General features: G+C 24.7%; 2 protein-coding genes across 3 annotated transcripts; both read right to left on the minus strand.

Moving 5' to 3' along the window:
* Positions 1-97: 97 nt before the first annotated feature.
* Positions 98-11,075, minus strand: LOC145837137 (uncharacterized). 2 transcript variants are annotated; one of them, XM_082944904.1, is made up of 10 exons: positions 10,999-11,075; positions 10,142-10,274; positions 9,897-9,978; positions 9,448-9,568; positions 6,744-6,934; positions 6,190-6,307; positions 3,991-4,159; positions 2,892-3,342; positions 662-724; positions 98-474 (listed from the first exon to the last, which is right to left on the minus strand). In XM_082944904.1, coding segments are annotated over exons 1-10 (1,386 nt in total). In that variant the 5' UTR covers positions 11,056-11,075; the 3' UTR covers positions 98-473. The 2 variants fall into 2 exon arrangements, with proteins under 2 accessions (XP_082801030.1, XP_082801031.1); XM_082944905.1 differs by having other exon boundaries at positions 102-474; positions 10,166-10,274.
* Positions 11,076-11,200: 125 nt separating this feature from the next.
* LOC145835670 (delta(3,5)-Delta(2,4)-dienoyl-CoA isomerase, mitochondrial-like) lies at positions 11,201-16,425 on the minus strand. The gene is made up of 4 exons (XM_082943361.1): positions 16,269-16,425; positions 14,281-14,445; positions 12,841-13,008; positions 11,201-12,030 (listed from the first exon to the last, which is right to left on the minus strand). The coding sequence occupies exons 1-4, from the start codon at positions 16,403-16,405 to the stop codon at positions 11,598-11,600; spliced, it is 903 nt and encodes a 300-aa protein (XP_082799487.1). The 5' UTR covers positions 16,406-16,425; the 3' UTR covers positions 11,201-11,597.
* Between the last annotated feature and the right edge of the window lie 3,305 nt (positions 16,426-19,730).

The following is a 19,730-nucleotide window of genomic DNA, read 5'->3' on the forward strand; positions in this document are numbered from 1 at the left end:
ATTTAATCAAAAGTATTATCACAAAAAAAAAAACAGTCGTTGCTAAGACATTAATTAAACTAAAACAATCTAATTATAAATAACTGTTTATTTAGTTTAAAACATCAATAAAAGTAAAAGCTGAAAACTTTTTTCGAAATTTTAGTAATATATTCACTTTTTTTATTAATAACTTTAAAAAATCAATTTTATTTATAATGAAAATATTTCAGTTTCGATCTTAGTCATAATAAAGTTTTATTCAATGATGTGTAAGCACACACTAATAATTTTGAAAGCACATTGGGATGAGAACAAAAATTACGGAAACGTATGTTTAAAAAATTACAAAAATTGATTTCGAAAGCATTTTAGTTTTTAAAAACGAAATGAAAACAAATAAAACGTCTAAAACATTTCATAGAGTGTTGTTTTGAGATTATAGGATTTTGTTATCTTCTTCGCTATGCAAAATGGTTTGTCCAACGAAATGATCTATAAATAGTTTATATTTATTTATAATTGCTACTTACTTTTAAATCAAAAAGATCTAGCTTTTTTATGCATACTAATTAGTTTATTGAATTGATTTAACTTGTTTTAACAATTTGCATTAAATATTTTTGAATATATTAGTATATATTTGACTATAACCCTCTCATTAGCTTTGTTTTCGACTTACTATGTTATCTTTAGTTCATTGAAAGCAAACATAAAGTTTTTTGATTCCAAGCTATCTTTAACTCTGAAAAGGTTTAAATTAGTTAGTAAATATGCCGAAAAATAAGCAAAAAAATATTTTTGACGTTATATTCACGACAATCATTCTAAAATAAGGAGAATTTTGAGTCATTTTTCTGGACTTATAAATAACACAATAATTTATTTGTCATTTAGTTATAATATATATTTTATACAGAATTTAACAGCTAAATGATAGATCTAAAATAAAATAATCTTTTTTTAAGTTTGGGTTAATTGGGTGGGTGCTAGAGCCCATAGAAAAAGTGGGACATTTTGGCTTTTTTTAGACCTTGGAACATATCTCAAAAAATAACTTAATGTTTTAATTATTTTTTAAAATTATTCTTTAAGGAATCGACTTCATTATTCAGTGATTTTGTTTTTTATATAAACTTAATATTTTTTGAGATATAAACCATTTTGTTTTGGTCTTTGACTATGGTTTTACTGCTTGGTAAAAAAAAAAGTCTTTTAAGAAACTTTAAATTCACTAATTAATGAAGATATTTCTAATAAACATTTAAAAAAATGCTTATTATAATCTTTTTATAAAAATATGTTGCAAGAACTAAAAAATATTTATAGACCATTATGTGGTTTTGCAGAATTAATTAGCTCTTGATGTAAAGATAGCCGATATAGCAGGATTCTAATTCTTTTAATGGTCTGCTTTTAGGGCTTCCTCCTGTAGGCAGAGTTGCTTCAGGTACATGTAGCATTATACTGATACGCTTAAATGGGTTTAGGATTTTTAATAAAAATATTAGGGTAAGTTTAGGCATAATACAAATAAAATACGGTAGAGTAAAACTTAAAAAAAAAACGAAACTTGCTCAAGCGTACCCAGTATAAAACTGCATGTGCCTGATACAACCCGACATACACAACAAAACCTATTATTTTGAAATAAAATACTAAAAAACTTTGAAGTTAAAGTAGTCAAAAACTAAAAATTTAATTCCGACTGAGCATTAATTTTATAAAATAGAAATAAACTAAAAAAAAACAATAATTTATTTAAATAAAAATCTTTTTTTTTTTTTCTATAAAAAAATAGAAACTAAGTGAAGCAACATTAAATTTTTTTATCTCTCTTTAGATAAGTTTGAAGTTAAAAAATTCTTAGATATTAGTTTCAAAGCATTCAGATTTCATTGTTTTGTTTATTAAATGTAATTTCTAACATATTACCCATGCATACTGATCACTGATCAAGCTGAGAAAAATTTCCTGACTTTTCTTGACTATTTACCAAAATTTTCCTGACTTTTCTAAATCAAACTCTTTAATCAAACTTATTCTAAAATACATAATCTAATACTTGAAACTATATAAAGCTTTCAATCTAATTTTAATACAGTTTAAAAACAACAGTTTTATGCTGAATTCTATCATCAAACTTCCAGTACATCACTTAAACCATCTGTGTATGATTGATGTTTGTAATAAGCAGCTCTATCAGCAAAATACTTGTATTATTACCTTATAAACACAGCTTGTCTGAAAAGAGACACAATTTTTTAGCATTTCCTAGCAAAAATGTATCTAGATAAACAAACGACATATAAGGAGCTTTTAAAAAGCTTTATAAAGGATATTTTACTAATTTATACCAGGTGAAAGCATTGGAAATAAAATTAAGTATTTTGTAAATTTCTAGGAAAATTTTAAAACTTTTTTCTGACTTTAAAGGAATTTTAATTAATTTTTACCATTTGAAGGCTTTGGAAAACAAGGAACTTTGTAAATTTAAACTGACAAAATCTAACTTTTTTTTTAAATTTTATCAAATTTTCTGACTTTTTTTCAAAACCCCTCATTTTTTCCTGACTTTTGTCATTTTTTTAAATTTCTCCCGACTTTTCCTGATTTCCTGACTTTTCCTGACCAAGTGGCAACCCTGCCCATGCAATTTTAGTAATTAAATAATAGAATAATTCCAATCTTTTTTTACAAATTTTAATATATTTCAAAAAGCTAAACAAAATAATTTAGAAAATAACCAAGACTTTTCAAAGTTTTCACTAAAATTAAATCAAAACTTAAAAAAATTAGTACGACAAAAGTTAAATTTAATGGCTATTTTCGTTGCAAAAATAAAAAAATCAAAATAGTTAAGTAAAACTATTGTTTTTACATAGGTATATACAAATTCTAAATAAACTAACATTTCATCGAGAGAAGTATTTGTGTAAAAATGTGAAGAGTAAAAAGTACATGCACTAATACCACTTTTTTTTGAAATACTGCAAACACAACATGGACAATCATTCGCCTGACTTTTTGCTAACGATTTTTTATCAGCAACAATTGAATTCTTTTTATTTTGATTATTTATACTTTTATGAGGAATTACTTCAGGGTAAACCAAGTTTTTGTTTTTTGTTGCTTTGTTATACTCCCAAGGTATGTCTGTAAAAACTGAAATTTGGCTATTTAAAACATCATTTTCAGATATTCTAAGCTCAGATAAGGTCGGAATGATTTTTGTAGGTTTTGGTAATTTTCTCTCATTTGAGTAACTAAGCTTGTTCAGTTGTTGTTTTTCCGGAGTTGTTTCAGAGTTGGTAATGTTTTTGTTCAAAGTAATATCAACAATTTCAAAATTTTCCATGACAACTAGAAAATAAATAGTACTTTTGAGGATTTAACAAAATTTATTTTTTCTTATAAGAGAAATAGAATACGTTTTATGGCTTTATATATGAAAGTGCTATTCTACAGGGTTGCCACTTGTTTTTTCAAATTTTTTTCCAGGTTTTCCAAATTTTTTCAAGGTTTTTAAAAGTACACATTTTTGGGTCAATTTTTAGTTTTAAATTAATTTCTATTTAAGAAACTGTGTTAAATTATATAAAAATATTAGAAAGATACTGTAAAGTTACTTTAAATGTGTTTTTTAATAAAAAAAATTTTTGATGATAACAAAAAATCTTAATTATATGATAGATTCTTTGTGTTAAATCAAAATTTCACAACTAAAAATGTTAAAATTATTAAAAATTCCAGGTTTTTTGATAAAAATTTCTCAAATTCCAGGTTAATTTAGCCTAAATTGTCAAATTCCAGGTTTCCAGGTAAAGTGGCAACCCTGTATTCTAGCTAAGCATGAAAATAAAAACGATCAGAAGTTGTTAAAAGAGTTAGAAAATGACTATGTTTTCTTTTATATTCAGTAAAAAAACTATATTATTAAAACAACTACATATTTTTTTATTTGAGAGAATAAAGTTTGACCTAAAATTAATTATAGTATCAAAAGTTTACTTGGATTTTTAAGCATCACATCGTTGACAAAAGTAGGCAGCTTGACGACTGGTAGTGAAGTTGAAGAATTAACAGTATCATTTTGACTAAACGATGTAGTTGTCACCATATAAGCAGTGAGGCACACAGTTAATGTGGTAAGATAAACAGCCGTTAGAGCGACGACAGTCTAAATAATTAAAAATAAATTACTTCTTTCTAAAACATTTTTAATATTTTATTTAATAAGAAATAAGTTTATGTTATTCAAGGCAAGCTTCACAAAACAAACTCATTAATGAATGTAAAAAAATTAAGACTTAGTTGATCATCACATCACTAAAGTATTATAATTATATAATAAACTTAGACACTTTAATAAAAGGTTAATTACTTTTTAAGTTTTTTTATATAAACAAAACAATTTTTTTGGGAACACGAGTAAAAAGATGTTCTCAATTTCTATTATTTTATTTAGTTTTTACCATTTGTTAAAAAAATATATAATGCTTATTTTTAGTTTGGATTAAAAATGTTTTCTTTTCAAAATATATACAAGTTTTAAAGTTTTTTTTTTCTAAACATAAAATGTTTTATTTAAAACAAAAACAATTCAACATTAAAAAAAAATTATTGTTAATTGGTTTTGTAAGTTCAGCTTCTGATATCTCAACGCTGTCATTTTACTACATTAATATTATTAACAAAATCCTTTACTTTATACTATATTATTTAACAATTGAGACAAAATAGGTAAAAGCTTTCTAGAAATCTTTTTTCGAAACTCTGGCGAGGCATACGTATCATAAAATTCCTAAAATAAAACTGTTAAAAAATCGATATTTACGCCAACAGCCAGATAATATGCAATAACTGTAAATTGTTGGATAAAATTAAAGAACCAAAACAATGCATTTGCAAAAAAAAATCGATGGCTATTGTTAACTAACAAATGTCATCTGTAAGAAAGACAGTGAGTACAGAGGGAGTGTTAAGCGAAAATTTTATGTTTAAGTGAAATACAGAAGGCATAAACGTTCTTCTAATAATAAAAAATAACTTTTTTTTTAGAAAAATAACTGATATTTAACAGTTTAAAATGTATAAGTTAATGCAAGTTGGTAAATTTTAGCTCAATTAAAAAAAGATTTAACTTAATACACGGCTGTATTCATTGTTACATGGAAAATAAAAGATTTTAACTAAAACCGAAACCTAGCTTTTAAAAAAGGACTTTACGGTAATTGGAACTAAGCTTTTAAATCTTATTTTGAATAATTTTAACACTCAAGCAATGCTAGTGTATCTGCTTAAAACTGATTAAGTTGGTGACTTGATATCTGCTTACAAACTTTTAATTAAAATATGTATGTTTTGATTTATGTTTTGTTAATAAACTGATTGGAAATTTGTCGTACGTATGGCCATTAAAACAATTATAATAAATAAGACGTTGTATTTTTTGTATTATTTTTGAAACAGCTACTGATGAGCTAGGAGACAAAATTCAAATAGTTTCTTTTGTTTGAATTTTGTGAATAATTTTTTTACTCATAAAAATATTATTTTAAAACTATAAACAGCATAAGATATCAGCTTCCAAAAAAATGTTTAACATTGATTAATTTAATTGATTAAAAATACCTCAGATAAGAAAATCAATACAAAATTCTAAGTTTTATCGCTTTGAAAATCTAAAAATTATAATTTATAACTTTTAAAATAGCTACTATATGTAACTTGTTGCCATATGAGTCATTAATTACAGCTTAGATTAAATACAATTTCGTAATTATACAATAAATTTGAATTCCAAGTAAAAACTCTAAAGAAACTATATTTTTTCAAACTGAAAGCAATAAATATTATACTTGAAATTAAGAAGTTTCACCAATCGATAGTAGCCATTAAAAAAGTATTATAGTTATACTTAGTACAGAACTTAATTTATACCTTTAGATTTTTTATAACCTTTAGAAAATTAATAAAAGTAAGTTTTTACAAGTCTAATATTAAGAAAATAAAAAATTTAAAGAAAATTACTCTAATTAAAGAAACGAAGTATTCTTAAAATAAACAAGGTTCTAAAACAATTATATAACTTTGTCATTATAAAACTTTTTTTGTCAATAAAGTAAAATATATTCTAAATAATATTATATAAATTACAACAACTACACATGCTATTTTAGTACTGTATACTTTTAAAACAGTTTCAACCTGGACAAATAGATGAAACACAGACTTCACTTTTTCACAAAAAGAATTACTTTGTAGTAAGCTATACAGATCAGTGTAAGTAAATTTTCCTCTATCTAACCCGTTTTTCAATGCTATTCTATAAGATTAATAAGATATCCTAACTATTTTAATCAGTAAAAAATCAAAAACTTAAGCTCATTAAAGATTTTGTTACATGTTTCACAGCTAACACAAATTAATTTACAAAAATCATGTATACTAATGAAATGTTTTAAAGGTTAAAGGGTAAACCTTTTTTTTACACAAACATAACTTTTAAGAATACTTTCATTTTTTTAATTTAAAACTAAATAGAAAACGTTTTATTGTTTTTTGTTAAGTTTTAAACTTATGCTAACATGTCTAAAAAAATTTTATTTTCAATCTATTAGAAACTTGTTTCTAAGTTTATAAAATATTAAAAAAAGTCTAGTTGAAAACATGAAAACTATGGTTTAAAAACTATTTTTAAAACTTGATTTGTAAAAAACTTTAAAAAATATATATAATTGTTAAGATACTATAATATTTACTTGTACTCCATGTACTGCATCACTTTGTCAAATTGATCACGTGTGACAAATGCATTATAGTTAATGGCAACAAGAAATTGCCTTTCAAGCTCCTTAACTTTTTTGTTGCTAAGGCAACCAGAAGCAGCCCACTCGTCGTTGTATGTGCCCTCTTCAGTTCCTTCATCAAACAAAAACTTGGATGCAATCAACTGTACATTGTTAAACACAATAATTTTTCATTGTAACAGTATTTGACAACTGACAACAACATAAAAAATATGGGTAGCTGTCATCATTGCACGGGCGGAAAAAATGCACGAGGCAGGGTTGCCACTCTTTGAGCCAAAAAATATTCCCTGAGTGACCAAAAATTTCCCTGAGTAACCTTAAATTTCCCTGAGTTTCCCTGAGTATTTTTCAAGTCTTAAAAAAAAAAATTTCTCTTCTAACACAAATTATTAATACCTCATTCTCATTTTTCTTCTTTAATAATAAAAGGAAGGTTGTATGTGTATGCTTCTGCATTAAATTTATGAAAAAAACTGGTTTCAAAAACTCAATCTTAAAAGGTTTAAACCAATTAAAAATTAAAAACTAAATTTTTGCACAACTTTGTGTAAACTTGTTAGTTAACTTTCTACATAAAAGAATAAAGTTTAATTTGTTTGACATTTTAATTGACAAAATTTAATTATACTATAATAATAAATTCACATGAAGAACTCACTTAAATGCATACATAATGACTTCATTATGACTTGTATGTCTTTCCTAGCAACTGTTCTGAATGCAGTAAATAAAACTTAAAAGCTTAACATTATTGTAAAAAAACCTGCAAAAAGAAAGTTTAAAGAAATAGCTAAAGAAATATCTCATATCAAAGTACAACTTAATACCTAACAACTGATACAAAATTATCTAAAATTAAAAATTTTTCTATGTCTTTTAGATGTTCATACACAATCTATTTTAAATAACTGAAAACATAATTTTGATTTTAAAACAATTTCACATTACCTAATAAAAAAATCTTAATACTGTTTTTTTAAGTATGCAATTTCTAAATCAATAGTTTTAATTTTATTTTCAAGTTTATTTGCGTTGTCCTTAGCAGCTATTCCTCTTGCTAATAATTCTATCATTGCTTCTAAATCAGACTGTTTGTTGGCATCTGCAGTATATTTGTCATAGTCTTCATTCAAACATTTGAGTTGCTTTGTAAGTTTACTTTTTTGTTCTCCTAACTTGCTCAAAGCATCACCTTTATTTGGAATATTTTTAGCAAAGCCCTGTTGCTCAAGATATGCCAAATATTGGGCCCTATAAGATTTTACAAATTTTAACAATTCAGAACTTAGTTCAACTGTGCTTGGTTCTAGACTGTTTGCATATAGATGATCATTGATCATTCTTCGGGACCTTATTGTCATCTCTCCCATATTAGTTGATATTACTTCCTTATTTAAGCTAAAGCCCCGTTCAACACTTGCCTGGCCATTGTGAAGCACAAAAACAGCCTCAAGGACTCTTGTTAAATCTTTATACTTGCTTGGGATATCGAGTGTGTCAAAATAAAAGGTGTCTAAACTGTGACTTTTTTAAAGAAAATTTTCAAAAAGTATAACTTAAGTAAATATAAATTTAAAACTTAAAAAAACTACAATGTTAATACTAAGAATATTGAAGAACTAGCCGCAAGGCTAAAAAAATTCTAAATAACCACTTAAATAATAAAAATTACTACTTTTGAACAAAATATTAGAACTGGATTAACTAAACCTCATTCTAGATCTAGAAAAAAATTTCCCTGAGATTTTCAAAAACTTCCCTGAAATTTAGAGAAAAAATCAAAACTTCCCTGAGTTTCCCTGAGCTAAAAGAAAAATGCCAATATTCCCTGAGTTTCCCTGAGATTTTCTACAGTTTGAAAATTCCCTGAGATTCCCTGAATTCCCTGAGTGTGTGGCAACCCTGACGAGGGCACAAAATTGCACGAAGACGCTTTTGCCCGGGTTGTTTTTTTAGTTTTTTTTTTTTTTTACTATCACTACTTACCCCTAACCCTTACCCTCTTCCGGTAGCTTTTTTTTTTCTTTTTAATTAAGTTATTTTTATTTATTAATTTTTCTTGTTTTTTTAATAATAATTTTATTATTAATTTTTATTTTTACTATCACTGTTACCCCTAACCCTTACCCTCGGTCAGTACTTTTGTTTCTTTGTTTTCCTAATTTATCTATTAAATTTTTTTGGTGTATATGTTTTCCTTTTATTTTACTCTCGTGCAAAAATGACCTTCCGTGCAAAACTGTAACTCGTGCAAAATTAACCCTTGGTGCAAAAGTATCTTCGTGCAATTTAGTCCCCTCGTGCAATTTTGACCCGTTCCAGAAAAATATATTGTTTTAAGTTTTAAAATTTTATCCTACTTTAATCACTTATTTTTGATACCACTTCCTTTTTAGCCTTGTTGATCTTTAGCTAAATTCTTTATAATCCTTTTTATGTTTATACATTTATTATTTAAATTTTATCAACTTGACGAAAAATAACTATTTAATTTATACAAAACTGAATAAAGAACTTTAAAACAAAATCACAAAGTTTAAATAAACTTTATCAAACAGTTGATGGTTATCTGATGCAGTGAAAAAAAAAACTTAGAAGTTTACGTATGTATATACCTAAAATGAAAAATTTCATTGCAAAGAAAAATACGAACCATAGAAACAAGGAATAATTCAGAAGAAGTAACAGTAGTGAGATAATTTGGATTGGATTTGTACAAGCGGTCAACATAAATAAGTGCCATCAAAAGAGAACATGGAGACACACATGTATTCCTGAATTCATTTTATCATAACTTATATATAAATATTTGTTAAACTTAAATGTAAGTTTAAAGTTAAGTTTGATGATTTTGAAAACTAGAAATAGAACTTTTATAAAATTTTATTAATCTTATTGTTTACGACAGTGATTTACAAATGTTCCCATATCATTTGTTTTTTTTTTTAAGTACTGTTTATAAGTAAAATAAAATTAAAAACTATTTAAAAAAATATTATTCATTCGGACTTAATAAAACTAGTGTACTAATATCAAATAAAAGTGCTGAAAGCATACTTTTGAAATACTAATAAAAGTTTTATTAATATAAAAAGTGAAAACCTGACTAGTTTTGAAGCATAATAAGGTCCAATTTTTCCATTATTTCTAGGAACATAGCGACGAAATGTTTCAACTGCTTCTTCTGAAACAATATGATGAAACAATATTATGATGTACTTAAAGACTAAATAAACTTTTTACAAAAACCATTAAATAACTTAGTATATTTTACTTATATTCTTTCAATTTATAATTATTTACATTAATCATAAGGTCTAGACGAAATTGACAAAACGTTAATTCACCACTTCTTATAATAACTATAATACTTGTTAATGAATAGGACAATGTGTGATCAAAAGGATTTTTCCCAGACGCATAGTAGAACGATTTTCGAGTTCTTTCTGATAACGTATAAGCTGAGAACTGGGTTGTGCTCTAAAGTTTGTATTACATAAGTCTCATTTATATCTAATATTATTTGAACATTTACTTATAAGAATTTTAGACTTGATTATTGTTGTGAAAAATTGTTTCCGTAACACATAGAACTAAAATATATTCTAAATCTGTTAAGAAAATTTGTTTTCTAGTGCTGTTATATTTTTTTTATTTAGAAACTGTAAAGTTCTTAATATTTTGAAATATGAATTAACCACATAAAGTATTTTTGAATACAAACAAAAAAACTTTTTTTATTATAATAGTTCAATTATAGTTTTATAAATCTTAAATATAACTAATGCAGTTTTTTATCTATTTGAATGCTTTTAAAAGCTATAAGTTTAATATTTTTCTAAACATGTTTAACTTTTAAACTAGAGAGAGAAAATTTTAGAAATATACATGTTGATTAAAAAAAGATTTGCAAAAAATGAAGTTACTAATTTCTTTTTTTACTTGACTGTTGAGATTATCAATATGAAACTAGAGTAATTTTTAAATTTCAAAAATTTTTACTTTTGTAGATAAAAATACTCAACTGATAAAATTCAATTCAGTAGTAGAAAACATTTTTTAAACTAGTGATCTATTGTAATTTATACATGGTCTTTTTCCAAAACCTTGATTCAGATTTATAAATCCAATGGATCACAAATTATTTTCAAAATACTTGAGAAAATTTTTTGGTTTGTTTTTTGATACATTATATACATCTTACCTCTAAGACATTGAAATCTTCGGGATGTATTAACTTTTCTATCTCATTCCATTCCATTTTAATTAACAATAATAACAGACACTATAGAATTTGTTTTATCAATAAAATTGTATTTTAAAATTTCAGTAATAAAAAGAACAATTTTTTTTCTGAATAAAACTGGTAAAATTTAGTAATTCATATACCATGAATTATTCAACTGATAAAATTTTAATATTAAGTTATACGATTTTGGTCCAATTACAGAGAATACATATAAACTATTTCATTTTTGTAGACTAAAAAGAAATTAAATGAATTAATACAGATTTTTATGCTAAATAATCGCTAAATTCTGTTATGATATATTTTTTAAACATAAATTTATGCTGCATATCAAAACAACTTAAACATACAATGCAAAAGATAGCAAAGTTCAAGTAGATACAATTAAATTTTTAAGGATGTTAAAAAAAATAATTAAATTATTGATTTAATTTAAAGGTAGTCTAAACTTTTAGTAAACTTATTCATTGCATCAAAACTATTTAAACTACTAATTGAAGATTGCAAAAAATCTCTTAAGTCTATGCTTGTAATTAAAAAAATATATTTTTGTCTCATAATTTTGAAAACGTGACGTCTTTAGGCTTTTTTTTCATCATTAGAGCTTGGGCAGACTTCATAAGATCTTCGGACTGAAGCATAGATGCATTCCAAGACCTCATGAAATGCAAACCTTCATCAACTGTGTGATCTCTTGAATAGTTTAGGTTTATTTTTATAGATTGAACGGCAACTGGACTCTTTGTTGCTATTTCCTCTGCAAGATTTAGTGCTCCCTCCAAAAGTTTTTCTTTATCATCGTACACAGTACTAACAAGCCCACACTCCTTCGCTTCCTCACTGTGGATTCTGCGGCCAGTATAACACAACTCCCTCACCAAACTGTCACTGCCTATTATTCTAGTGAGTCTTTGCAATGATCCTAAGTCTGCTGCGAGTCCAACGTCTACTTCTTTGACAGAGAAAAATGCGTCTTTTGTGCAGTATCTGTATATTTTATTTATAAACTGGCTAACACATTTCAAGAAAAAAAGTTTTATTTTCTTTTAGTTAAAATGAAACACATGTTCAAACTTAAACACTTTATGAGCAAACTAGAGTTTTAAAACATATTTAAATTGCAGGCAGTGTAAGTTAACATTTTTAGTCACCTTCATAACTGTTTAAATAGACGAATTCAATATTTTAACATAAATCTTTCTCTACAAAATATTTACCTTAAAGTCATAGTTACCGCTATAAAAAACTTGTGTTATTATCAACTATCTTAAACAACAAATATAATCATTAACTATTAATAACTTTTTTTTTAAGTTAGTAAATGCTGGTTATCTAAGTGGAGGTAGGGGCATTTAAATAAGAGTTATAATGAACTTAATAGGAACGGGTAAAAATTGCACGAGGTTACTAAATTGCACAAAGATACTTTTGTACGAAGACAATTTTGCACCAAGGGTCAATTTTGCACGAGAGTAAAAAAAACAAAAATAAAAATATATAAAAAAAATAAAAATAAGACAAATTAATAAAAAACTAATAGAAAAAAAAGTTACTGACCGAGGGTAAGGAATAATAGTGATAGTAAAAATAAAAGCAATAAAATTTCTAATAAAAATTATTATCAAAAAAAATGAATAAATAAATAAAAATAAATTAATTAAAAAGAAAAAAAAGCTACCGACCGAGGGTAAGGGGTAACAGTGATAGTTAAATAAAAATTAATTAATACTCAATCCCTATTTGATAAGCAACCTAACTATAGAATTTCAGTACAGTTTTCAAAAAACAAAAACAAACCTAATATCACACGCAGTTACAACATCAACTCCACCACCAATGCAGGGCCCGTGAACTGCTGAGATAACAGGTTTTACACATTTATCAATTTGAGTGCAACTATCCTGTGCTACTTCAATAAATTTGTATAAGTGAAACGCATGTCTAGCAACATCTACATCTGGTTTCCTTGAGTGTTAAAACAGCTATTTTAATTTATTATTAAATAATTATTTTATAAAAAAATAATATATAAACTTTCTATGACCAACTTATAGCAAACACATATTTTAATTCTTCATTTATATTTTAAAATGAGTAGGCACCTATAAAATCAAAATTATTTCTAAAGAATTGATAAAAATCAAGACAAATTAAAAACATAATTTAAAATTTTCTTTTTGTTTATGTAAATAATTTATTAGTAATTTACTTGTATGATGTCTGTGTTTAAACAATTTTTAATGAGTAAAAGACCTGTTAAAATCAAACTTAATACTTCTACACAACTTTTAGACAAATAATGTTTTTTTAAAGCTATAAAAATGTTGTAACTAATGCGTTTTAAGTTTAAACCGTTAACAGAAAATATACAATAATCAAAACTTAAAAGAACACTTGTTATTTGTCCACAAAATAAAATCCAGTTGTGAATTTTCGATTAAAACAGATTCAATTAAAACCAAGCTTTGCTAAATCTAGCTGTTATAAAGCTTAGACTTTTTAAACTACTTAGTCTTGGAATCATTAAATATAAAAACATATCTAATTTAAATAAAATTAAATTTAGTATTTTTAAAGGCTTGACATCATTTACCTAGAATTATGAATAACATTTTTTATTGACATATAACTTTAAAATTAAAACTCTACAGTAATAATTTTCATATGGTAGTTGATTTTATTCACTTAAGAAACTTAATATGTGTTATAAGCTGTTTCTTAACATCTTTCCCTTGACTATCATTAAGATACATTTGAGCAAGCATAGAAAACAATTAAACATTAAAAAAAACTGCATTTTGTAATATAAAAAAACGAATTATTATTCAATCTAATTAAAATAACAAAATAATATTATATTTGCTAAATTTATAAATTTTTGTTTAAAAGATAAATTTATTAATTTGTTAAAAACTACTTAAATCATATGTCATTCATAAAAATAAATTAATATGAAAAGAGTAAATTCGTGTTCAAGTATTTTTATCACTATATAAAAAACTTAATAAAAGTTGTTGTAAATCAAACAAAAAAATTTACTTAACAAGAATACTGTACTGAAGACATTCAAATTTTAATAGATTTAAACATTTAAATAATCTAGTATTATCTAGTATTGAAGCTGCTTCTTTTAAAGTTATAAAATAATAATAGTAAAAAACTAATAAAAAAAGCAGTGCTGATAAATTTTTTATATCAGCTATGAATGTAACATTTAACAAAGCAAAAATAAATTACTTAGGAAGCTGCTGTGCTGCTTCCATTAAATCAAGACCACATGTAAACATTCTTCCTTTTCCAGAGAGAACAATAGACCTGACATCACTATCATTTGATGCTTTTTTAAAACACTGAGACATTTCCTCCCACATTTCTACATTCATTGAGTTTAATTTATCCGCCCTTAAAATAATCAAACAAATTATCGCTACAAAAGTAACATAATTTCCAATAATTTTTTACTTAGCTACACATTCTAAACCAGGTCAATAAATAGTTATCAACAGCTTAAAATTTAGGCTTTAAAATGATGATTGGCTGTTTTCTAGTTGTATATTAAAGCATGAATAAGTTTAGTTATAACAAATTTAAATAAATAGTTTCAATATATCAAGAATTTTTGTTATTAAGAATTATTTTATTTGCATGTAATAAAAATAGATTTATTTAAGAAAGTGTTTACAATAGGAATGGACAAACATAAAAGTAAAAAAAAATATTAAAATACAAAACTAAAAAACTAAACAAAAAAAGTATACAAAGAAGGACAAAAAAAACAAATCAGTGTCTAGTATTTTATTAAGATCTTAATAGGATTCAACATTTTTTTGCAAAAATTAATAATGGGCTTTATTTGAAAACTCAAATCATTTACTATAAATACTTTTAGGTAATTACCTAGCATGATGTTGCACCAATTTCAAGCTAAAATTATATTACATTTGATGTCTTTTTTATCCATAAATTTATGCTAAAAATCTCTGTTTTAAAAATATATAAATAAAGCTAAACTTATTTCTCATAAACTAATAAACCTTCAGTATTTAATTGCTTTTATTTTACAAAATAAAGTAATTTTATCAATACAATACTTTATATCAACTACAATATTGTACAACAAATGCGATTAGTATTTAACTTTGTTTAATTTATAATAAATAAATTTACTTTTTTTTTGTATTTATATAGCTTGTTTAGAACAAAGTATCTTTTTTGACTAAACATATTAGTCTTAAAACATTTATTTTTAGTCTAAAATTATGTTTAAAAAAGACATCAAATATAATACAATTTTAGCTTTATATTGGTGCGACATCATGCTAGGTAAATACCTACTTTAATGAAACAGAAAAATTTTAATCAACTTTTGAGATATAATCAGTTTATCAAAAAACATTAGATAAAACTTTAAGAGAAAAAAGTGTTCATGAAAAATTAGCATTTAAAGACTATAAGTATAGAAGAATTATTTAATTTTTAAAGTAACTAAAAAAACTTCATTTAAAAATTGAAATTATTTTTACAACACTGTTGATTCTTATAAGATTAGACTGAAAAAATATGAAAACTATTTTTTAAACTAAAGGAAAAAAAAAGTTTTGTTTTTCTATTTATAATTTAACCTTTTATAATTGACCTATTTTATTTTAAACACTTATGTCTTATATCTCAAAAACTTATTCAAATTTTCAAGATCAATAAATAGCAACTGCTAGCTAAGCTTGAGATATTTAAACTGATATGGAAAAGAAACATTTCTAAATAGTGAAAATTGAAACTTGCTTACAAAACCTAATAAATAAGTTTTTAATTAAATTTTGTAAAACAATTAATACTTTTCTAGATAAACCCTAGGATATGTTAGGATATGTTTAGATATAAAAACTAAAGCAATTCTTTTGCAAACTAGTTACAAAAGATTAAAGTAATGTGCTTATTTTGTTTAAATTAAAATAAAATTTTATAAGTAACTAACTAACTAATAAAAAAAAATATGTATTTTATTGTTTTTATGACTTTAGTTTTCTAAAATTATTTAAGCTTAGACTAAATTAAGCAATTTTGTAAATACTATAATACTAGATGCTAGAGTAATAATTTTAAGATGTAGATGTTTAACAATTTTAAAGTTCAGTTTCAATAAGTAAACTATAATAAATTACACAAACTTATTGAAAAATGTTAACTTGTTCTAAGATAATGGAAATAAATTATTTAGAACATACCTGTCAAATTTGACATGTAAAACATTTGTTTTAGGCATAGATACTGATAAATGCTTATAGTCATAAGAAGACATTGAAGCTTTCTGGAAGCTTAATTGGCCATTTTTTCTAATCATATTACATGTTAACTTGTACATTTTTCAAGTTACTTTCTTATCAATCTGTTTCAAAGCTTCAATCTTTTAATTTTAAGAAGCAGTTTTATACACACAGTAAAAAAACCTATAAGATAGGAATAAAACAAAACAACATATTTCAAGAGAATTTTTGGGTAATGCTAAAAACTTTTTAAAATAATTTACTTTGGCAATTAAAACTTTAAGGTTGTAGTTGCTGTATTCTTTTGGTAATTACCTAATATGATGTTGCACCAATATCAAACTGAATTTATATTATATTAGAGGTCTACTTTGACCATAATTTTACGCTAAAAACGACATTTTATAATAAAAAAAATCAAACTTATTCATCATAAAGCATTAAAACTTGAATGCTTTAATTTCACTATATAAATCAATTATATCAATACAATATTTTATATCAACTACAAATCTATAAAATAAAAGCAATTAAATATTCAATTTTTTTTTAGTTTATAATAAAAAAAATAATTATATTTATGTATTTATAAAGCTTGTTTGAAACAAAGTATAGTTTTAGAATAAACATAACATTACTCAAGTTAGACACACATTCGAATACAAGTTCTATATTCGACTTGCCCCTCCATTACTCACTTTAATCTTTGAAAATCCTTTTAATATTTCGTACATACAATTTAGAATTGCAATATAGAACTTGTGTTCAAATGTGTGTCTAACTTGAGTAATGTATAAACACAATTGGCTTTAAACATAGATATTTAGCCTAAAATTATGACTAAAATAGACATTGAAAATAATATAATTTCAGTTCTATATTGTTGCAACATCATGCTAGGTAATTACCTTTTTTTAATCAAATAGCTTTAATTTCTGTTGTAAACCAGAAGGTTACTTAAAATAGTATTTTTAGAATATACTTTACTTTTTTTAGTATGCTAAATATTATGTTTATGAAAAAAAAATTATTTCAAAAACCGATTGTTATTTAACAACTATAACACCTCTAAATTGAGATTAAGATTTCAATTTAAATTTTTGATATATTATTAATAGTATCTGTGAGTAAACCATAGAGCTTTATTTATTTTACTATTTTTTTAAATAAAAAGGTAACTGGTTGTCACAATAACTCAAATCACAAGAGAATACTACTTTAAATGAATCTTTATTTAATTAATAGTTAAAAATATTTCTAAGAGATTTTCACTTTTGTTAAGCTGCTAAGAAATGTGATTACTGAACTAAGTAATGGTTTTGTTATTGAGCAGAGCAAATGAAATTGTTAGGTATTCAAAAAGTTAAAAAAAACTTTTGTTTAAACAGGCTCGTATCTAAATTGATAACTAGTTTAATACAGGTAGCTTCAAAAACCTGCAACTAACTTGCATATATCAAAATAAGGTTTGATTTTTATATATTTTTTAATGTTAACTTTAAATATTAAGTGTTTTTATTTATTTGTAGTTTGTTTGGGTTACGTATGTTATGGTTAGAACTATAGACCAGGGTTTCCCAAAGTGGGCCAAGTGGCCCCTTTTTGGGACTATGACAGAAATTTAGGGAGCTATGAGAAGTAAAGGGGCCATGAAGTCATTATTTGAAATTTACACTAGATATTCTGCAATTGATGAGGAAGAGCAAAAAAGGTCTTAGGTGATTTTAACTGTAGTTTTTGAGTAATTTTGTTGGAGAGGGCCATAGCTTTTTAAACTTTCTTTGGCCTTTTGAATAAAATTTTAGGAAAACCCTGCTATACCTAAAGAAAATTGTAAAATATAAATATACATAATAGACTGTTTTAATGGGAACCGTTCAGTTCCAACCCATGTACAAATCCCACTCGATCGATTCCCTATGCATTTGTGTTTTAACAACATAATTAGCACAACGTAATAAACGAATATTACGTTAAATCTACAGCTGTAATATCTATGTTGTTTTACATTAGACCTTCCGGCATCTAAATTATTACTAGGCAAGGTACATCCTGCATACACAATGATCTGACGCGTGACGTATTTTCCCTTGAATCTAAATTTAAAAATATATAATTAAAATTTTGGACCACACATATTTTAAATTATTCTCTTAATTCAATTTTTTGTACAAAATTGTGATTATTTAATACTTATTTATATAAAAACTCGCTTTTAAAAAGTTTTCATTTTGTTTTTTTAACTAGTAGCGTATTTTCATAATGACAACACCCGCTGAAACACAATATAACACGTCCGGCTTGCAAAAGACTATTCTGGTAAAACTGGCTCATAGACAAAAAAAAAGTATTCATTTACAAACAGACTAAGATAAATGAAGACTAAGAGTTCATTTATCAAGATCTACAGACTAAGAGCGAAAAATTGTAAACGTTTCAACCACAAAATTAAAAAGCTAGATTTTTAATGACTTTGTTACAAACTCATAGTCACGACAGTCAGCACTCAGTAATCTGACTCAAACTGTTAAAATGTCAACAATTATAGGTTAATAAAACTTGGGTTTTGATCTAAAAAATAGTTTTAAACAATCTAAGATATATTTATACTTTTTTACTAGTTTTGTGTCTACATTTTTTTTGTGCAACTGAGTAGTCGTCAAATGTTTAGGATTTAGAAAAATAATCAAAAGTGTTTCATATCACTAGAACTTATTTTTGTTAACTTTTGAAATATATTTTTTTAACTACAAATATAATAAAAAGTATCTATTTATACACAAATTAGTTTCAACTCTATATATAACTTTCTCTTTTTTCACATTCATTCTGAGGAACATAAAAAATGTGTTAGAAACATAATAATTTTATCATCAGCTTTTGTGACTTTTAAGGAATTTGTTTAAATTTATAGTCTTTTTTTTATTTAGAAGTAGTTGTTTTTAAATACTTAATCAATTTTCTTAACAAAGTTTATAAATAAGTTGATTGCTATTTGTTTAACTCAGTTTCGTCTTCAGTTTTGAACACGAGTTTTAAAAATAAAAAATGTATAATACAATTAGTTTTATTGTTGTACTTTATTGAACGACAAAAAAAGACGCTAAAATATTTGGTCCTAGGACCTGGTGCACAGAGAACCTTTAGGTTATCGAGTCGCACACAACGGATACCTTTTAACATCTTGTCCAGGACCTGTCTTGGAACGGATACCCAGTAAAGGTGATAACTAAATTTTTGTAAAAGTTTAAACTACTTTGATCTAAAAGGCTTATAACTTCTTTAGTTTAGTAAATACAACTATAATATTTTTAGCAATGTTTAAGATAAACTGAATTTAAATACATATAGCTAAAATTAAGCCTAGAAGTTATAAACATCAAATATATATGAAAAAAAAAAAAGATTTTTTACGACAAAACA

Source organism: Thalia democratica, chromosome 5, assembly GCF_965202585.1.
Source record: "Thalia democratica chromosome 5, ktThaDemo2.hap1.1, whole genome shotgun sequence".
Classification (NCBI taxonomy): domain Eukaryota; kingdom Metazoa; phylum Chordata; class Thaliacea; order Salpida; family Salpidae; genus Thalia; species Thalia democratica.